The 6,902-nt window shown below is 42.3% G+C and overlaps 1 protein-coding gene across 3 annotated transcripts in view; it reads left to right on the top strand.

The window, feature by feature from the left end:
- The window catches only part of poc1b (POC1 centriolar protein B), a 25,775-nt gene extending 20,363 nt beyond the window's left edge, over positions 1–5,412 (top strand). For all 3 annotated transcript variants that reach the window (XM_088416875.1, XM_088416876.1, XM_088416877.1), the window contains exons 13-14: positions 3,322–3,630; positions 4,427–5,412. In XM_088416875.1, the coding sequence (XP_088273001.1) occupies positions 3,322–3,630; positions 4,427–4,543 (426 nt within the window). In that variant the 3' untranslated portion in view covers positions 4,544–5,412. The remainder of the gene's footprint in view (positions 1–3,321; positions 3,631–4,426) is intronic.
- Positions 5,413–6,902: the final 1,490 nt, after the last annotated feature.

Genomic DNA, 6,902 nt, shown 5'->3' on the forward strand with positions numbered 1-6,902 from the left:
TCCGCCTTCAGGTCAACCTTAGTGGGTCAAAGTTAACGTAGCTAGAGAAGAGTTTTATTTTTTTGGCGCGTGTGTGCTCAGGGACACAGGATGTTTACCATCGTAATGATGACCGTGACAATGCCCCCCCCCCCCCCCACCACCACCACCACCAACCTCCGCCAATAGCTATGTGTTCGTTTTCATAGCTATGTGTTTGTTTTGTAAGAGTTGAGCGAGCAGATTCAGTTTCAATTTCCATACCGCATTATGAGACGCTTGCGCACAATTATACCAGGTAGAAAACCGAATATACTGTAATCCCCCAATGTAAAACGCACCTGTGTATTAGACTTTGATGTAAAATTCTGGTTTTGTATGTTACTTTGCATAAGACGCACTAACACTTTGGCAACAATGTCAAAACTTTAGCAAAACAGAATAAATCACACATCGAGTGATGTGTTGTTGTTTTTTTTGCCACATAAAAGGCACGGTACAACCGCAAAAATTCATCTTGTAACTTTCAAATCCAATGAATGACAACAAAACGGTGTCTTTTCTCCGAATGACGGGCCGCCATTGAGCCGTGACAAGGCCTCGGCTGAGACATTTGTGAGTGTGAGCGCGTGTCATTGAAAGGCCGCCAAGCAGGATGTTTTGGTTTGAGCGTGGGCGGATGTCGCCGCAATAGACGAGCGGATGTGTCGGCTTCCTCTCTCTCGAAAAAAAAAAAAAAGAAACAGTGAGAACCGCACCTCTGGCGGCCATTTTGGTGGCTTAAGCGGCGACGCTCTTCCACGGGTGGGTGGCGCATCTCCCGCAGGTGTTTTGTCTTCCTGCGGCTGCGGGCGCGCTGCCTTCGCAAACAGTCTTTGCACGAAAGAGTCATCAGATGTGTGTCACCTGACTTCCTGTGTGTCTGGAGATCAAAGCGCGTTGTTGATCATCCGTGCCAGCTCAATAAACATCAACACATGCTTGTTTCCGTTGGAAGCCATTTTCTCGAACACCGAACGGGTTCCAGGAAAACAGTGAAGATCATTTATGTGTTTTTGCAAGCACAAGACAAATAAGTCCCAATTTACCTTTGCGCAAGGTTTTAGAAACATGAAAAGATTTGGTTGGACCCTTTTTTTGTAAATTTAGAGGACTGAAAACCCTTTACAGTGAAGTGATTTTGTTTCTGAAAACAGGGCAACTATGTACTAGGAACTTGACAGGATTTGTCAACAACATTTTCAAAATGAAAAGTCTGCTTGAAAAGTCCACTCTTTCATCCTTATGACAAGGCGATCTAAAAATGACTTTAATGCTAAACCTAATCATTACTTTAGGTAATGAAGTACAAAAAATAATAAACGACTTTGTACCTTTATACTAAAGTACTAAAAGAATGAATATAAAATATATTATTCAATGAATCTAAATTACAGTATTCTAAAAATGGAAAAAAAATAAAGTGTGTGTGCGTATATATGTGTGTGTGTGTTGGGGGTGTTTTAAAAATATAGTGGAAAACCATGTTCAGTTTAGGGTAAAATCGGAATAACAGTCGTTTCACAAACCGGACTCACTCAAACGGGCAAAAATCACTATTGTGGTTTTGATTCCAAAAACCAAATGGGAGAAACTAGAGTAAAATAGTTTGCTGCTATGCAGTTTTAAAACAAAGTTATTCTAAAAATGGAAAAATTAAAGTTATTATTATTGAGAACATCTTGTACAGGCAACTTCTGTGTTTGTAATTGTTCTTCAACCAAGCGAAATCATTTATATAGTTTTTAGTGTTCATTTACAGTAGGATATCCAAAGACCAAAATCCGCAACCCTGCCTACCGATCTTATCCTAAGCTAATATTATTCTTTTCATGCCTCTTAATTAGCAAGTTGGCTAATCAGTGCGCTCCTGCTGATTGGCACTCTGGGCGCCCTGCTTATCTGCCTTTTGAAGAGCTTTGATTGCGGCCACTCTTCCTGTATGGGCCGACGCCGGGGGGGGGGGGGCGGGGGGGGGCTGGATGCACTCGGTGTAAATGAGCTTCGCAGATGTCAGCCAGATGTGCTCCTGAGCAGGAGGAGATGAAGAAGAGGCACACACACACACTGACAGCTTTGTTCACCTCGGTTTGATACCCCCCCCCCCCCCCCCCCACACCCCTCCTCCCCCTCCGTGTCTTTTACTCTCCTTCTCTTCTCCCGCCATCATTAACGGCACTTTGAAGCCAAGGCAGGAAGAACGGCGGAATCGATTGCTCTGTGCATTAAGTTTGGAATGTGTGACACCCTCCGCTTCCTTCCTCTTTCTTTCTTCTTCCTCTTTGTGTTTGCGCGCTCGCCTCTGTGCATGTTGGGACACTAAACGCTTTATTAGGTAGGCCGTCTAATGCTAAAGCCTTCATAACGCTCATTTTTATGGGTCATCTTTATAGTCACATGGTAACTTTTGATTACTGGTTCAAGTTCTTAATGCAAGAATAATCACATTTCTTGTGAATTGTTTTGGTACAAAATTATTCACAAGAAATGTTACTATTCTTGAGACTTGAAAGTTTTTTCTGGAAGGGGCTTTTATTTTTTGGGACTTTTTGGAGTCAACCGCTGTGTTTGAGTGCCAACGTTTGTTGTGCTTAGCATCAACAATAGTTTCATTTCTGGAACAAATTTCAGCTTTGCAGGGTCGACGGTTGCATATTTGAGCAAAAATATATATACTTTTGGCTAAGCATGTTTTTTTATTTAAAAAAAATGTCAAGAAAGAAGCAAAGTTGTTTTTCTGCCAAAATTGATCATTTTTTGATAAACTTCTTTTCAGAGCATCTGATTGAAACCAAAGATGATTATTTTTTAATTATTTCTTTTTGCATGGTGTACTTGGGCGTTGGAACATTCTGGAACAATGGAATAGTTCACTCATACAGTCAAATTTACAAGCAGAAAGTTAGTATTTTGTCAATAATGAACTTAACCTCTTAAAGAACTTGCTGTCGACTGAAAATGACTGTGCTAAAGGCTCAGATCGTGACCAATCACGGATCAGCTTGCAAACATCACATGAGAGAAGTGGTGAGCAGTCATTGGTCGTTACTTGAGCCTTAAACAAACGCAATGTTGTATTCAGGTGACGGCAAGCGGAAAAATTATTTTTAATTATACGTGAAAAATACTTTGGATATCGCATTCATTAATGACAAAATATTAACGTTTTACTGGCAAAAATGCCAAAATAAGAGAACTATCTTTTTAAAATAGGAGTACATTTGCTCAGTCCTTCTCAATTGTCAGTTTTCTACAATGTTTCATTTCCTGCCTTTGTAAAGTATCGCCGCGTCTTCTCCGCAGCACCATGGCAACAAAGGCCGCCAAGCCAGCGACAGCATGTTTTCCGTCGCCGCGGCGATGGAAGACGAAAGCTGGACGAGGGAGGAGAACGGCGGCGAGGGGATTCGACGGAAGTGGCGAGGGGACAAGGGCAGGAAGCAGCGCGACAAGCACGTCCGAATGCGGCGACAGGACGACTCTGCCAAATGGTGCCCGGACGGCCTGGAAACGGGCCGGCGGATGAACCTTTTGGAGTCGTCGCCGGGGCATTCGCCTGTTCTGAACTCCATCTTGGAGCACATGGTCAAGCAGCTTGATGTCCTCACGCAGGTTTGTGGCGGCGGGAAGTTTTACGCCACTCTCAAGTTGCAACTGCCAATAAATTATTCCGACTACAAATCGGATGCCGTTTCGTTTCCCAATTCAGTCTTTCCGTGTCAAAACACCCCCCAAAAACATCTGAAAAATGTCAAGAAACCCATTTCCATGAACTTTCCGCACTACGGGGCGCAAGCCTGCGATTTTCTTGAAACCTTATAATTCGATGCACCTTATACGCCGCATAAACATGAGTTTTTGGAAAAGAAAGCGTCACTTTATAAAATGAATCCAGAAACCGTTTTTTAAAAAACAAAACAATATATTTTAAGTATTTTTGTGTGCATTTTGAAAATGTTATGGTTAATATTTAATTACTTTCCTTTAAACTCTTGATTCATGTTGGCATTGATCCAGAAAGTCTTTTAATGTAATCAAGAGGTATTTTTTTCCCCATTCTTTCCACAAATGGTCTTTTTTTCTTAATTTCTGATTGAAAAGTTTGACTGACTGCTCTGATTGTTTTGTTGACATTTTCTTTCATACAACCCTCTACTACACTACTGTAGCTTCTATTCTATGCGCCTTATAACTCAGTATATGAAAACAGTTTCAAAATGGGCTACACCTTATATTGCAGGAAAATGATGATGGCGCAATGCAAAACAACAATTTTAGGTGTTTTAGATCTTTCAAACTTTATATCTCAACTTTTTTTTTTCCCTACTGTGACATCCGCACACTGACGACCCAACAACGAGGCGCTCTGAAGGCTAATGCTAATGTTGTGACTTTTGTTTTTTTCCAGACCCTTTCAGTCCTGGAGGAGCGTCTCAGCCTGACTGAAGACAAAGTTCAGGACTTTTTCAACCAAACTCAACACGCTGCAAGACCGCCCGATAAACCGCCGGACCAATTGACGTGAGGTACTGCGCATGCGTGTGTGTCCGACCATCGACTCGGCCCGCAGAAGATGACATGCACCTTTCTGACGGGGTTTTAAAAACACCAGAGCAAACAAAAATGACCAGAGACATGAAACGGACATTTCACTTGGTTACACCAGCAAAACCTCGCCGGAGATTTTAACGCAACGTTTCCTTCAGTTATGTCAAAATAATGGCGCTTTCAAGATGTCTCCTATCCTTGTCTTTGGACTTATACCTTCATCTTATACCGGCCTTCATCTTATACTGGGCTTTCGTAGTGCACTTTTCGAATTTGAACCACAAATCCAAATTCTAATCTCTAACAACGCTGGCGGAAGACGGCAAAGTGAATTTTCTGACATCCTGGTTGATGTTTGCTCAGCTGAATCCCGACGTCCATCCTGTCCACACCCACTACACCCCTCCTAGTCTCGTCGGCTCCATTTATCAGGAACAGAAAGAACTAGGGTGTGCACGGTGAATGAGAGGAAGATCCTCTTTCCACCTAAAGAAGCTTTAAGGCGTCCACCGCGCCATTGATCATCAAAAGCTCCGGGGAGCTCTTATCATCTTTGCCCGGGGCCTCGTGGACGCCGCCTCACACGGCCGAGCCTCTCAAGCTTCTTAACGCCGCTCTTTCGCTTAAGCTCGTGCAAGCAAGTCACCCACCGCCTGTCAGCGCACTGAGTGACGTGAATGCGCAAGTGAGGAGATCACTGGCCATATGCCACTGTAGATGCTGGACTACATCTTACCGACATTGAGACATGAATTGAGACTTTTTTGGGGGGGGATTTGTTTTATTTTCTGAGGATTGTATTTTATCTTGATAGAGATTTTTTAATGAAATAAATTGCTGAATGCAGACTTGATTTTAACCCCTCGTGTCAATTTCGACCCGTTTCGGGTCATTGATTGAGACATATTTAACAAGCATTAAAAAAAAAAAAACACTAAAAATGACTGTAGATTGTGAAAACAGGTAGAAAAAACAGCATTCGTTTATTTATCAACCAAAGGCAACCATAAATTAACTCATTGAAACAAGTCATTCGAGTACCTCCATACAAGAAAATGCACATGGCATTTTCTTCAGCAGCGGGCACATCTTTAGTGCATACTATGGGGAAGAAGTCAAGCTAGCTGTAGCAACAAGTGTTCATGCTATGCATGAAGGTAACACGTCACCAACTTTGTAATAAATAGCATAAGACATATAGCATACAGCATACAGACATCAAATCACTTACACGTTTACTTTGAAGTAGATTCCGGCAGCGCGTCACTTCATTACAACTAGCGTACCGTATTTTCCGCACTATAAGGCGCACCGTATTATAAGGCGCACCCTCAATTAATGACATTTTAAAACTTTTTCCATGTATAAGGCGCACCGGATCATAAGCCGCACCCTCAATTAATGACATATTTTGAAACTTTTTCAATCACAATATACGTAGTAATACTTAAAGTAATAACAATAATACTCAAATAAAACTCTAAACTCTCAATAGCATAATAACTCAATGTCAATATGAGCAACCTTGTTCAACTGTAAACACAAAAGAAACGGGTAAAGCTTACTTTATCACTTCATTCCCCATCTACCAATCCCAATCTCAATATTCATCCATATATAAAGCGCTCTGGATTATAAGGCGCACCATCATCTTTTTTAAAAAAAATTAAGGCTCTTAGGTGCGCCTTATAGTGCGGAAAATACGGTAATTCCCAAAATATAGGACACACCTGTGTACTCACCCTTAATTTAAGGGTCGAATTCAGGTCTATATATATATATATATATATATATATATAATTTACGTTTATGCGCTAAACTGACTAAACCCTTTCTTAAGTAAAAGCTAAATGGTATTTGTTGTGAATGAGGGACTGCAGCGCGTTGCCTATTGACAGTTTGGGGGCTGTGGGTCATGTCCCACAAGGCAATGCCGGCGTGGCATTCCGCCTGCTACGTGACTGTGGGGATCTGCTCTTGTCCTGGCTTATCCCTCGCTTCCTTGTCCTCCTTCTATCCTTCCATTTCTCGATCCGCTTTACCTGCTATTGCTTAACTGGATTGACCGGACTCCCGCCTGCTTTCACTACACACACACACACACACCATACAGAAAGTGGACACCAGTTTTTTACACTATATCGGTGCTTCTCAAAAGGGTATGTGAAGTGGAAACATTTTAGTGATGCAATTTTCCAACAGAGGGCGGCTCGGTGGCGCAGTGAATAGCACGTCCGCCTCACAGTTCAAAAGTCCCGGTTCAAATCCACCTGGCTCCGGCCTTCCTGTGTAGAGTTTGCATGTTCTCCCCGAGCCTGCGTGGGTTCTCTCCGGCC

Source organism: Hippichthys cyanospilos, chromosome 6, assembly GCF_059441005.1.
Source record: "Hippichthys cyanospilos isolate Australia breed blue-spotted pipefish chromosome 6, RoL_Hcya_1.0, whole genome shotgun sequence".
Taxonomy (NCBI): Eukaryota; Metazoa; Chordata; class Actinopteri; order Syngnathiformes; family Syngnathidae; genus Hippichthys; species Hippichthys cyanospilos.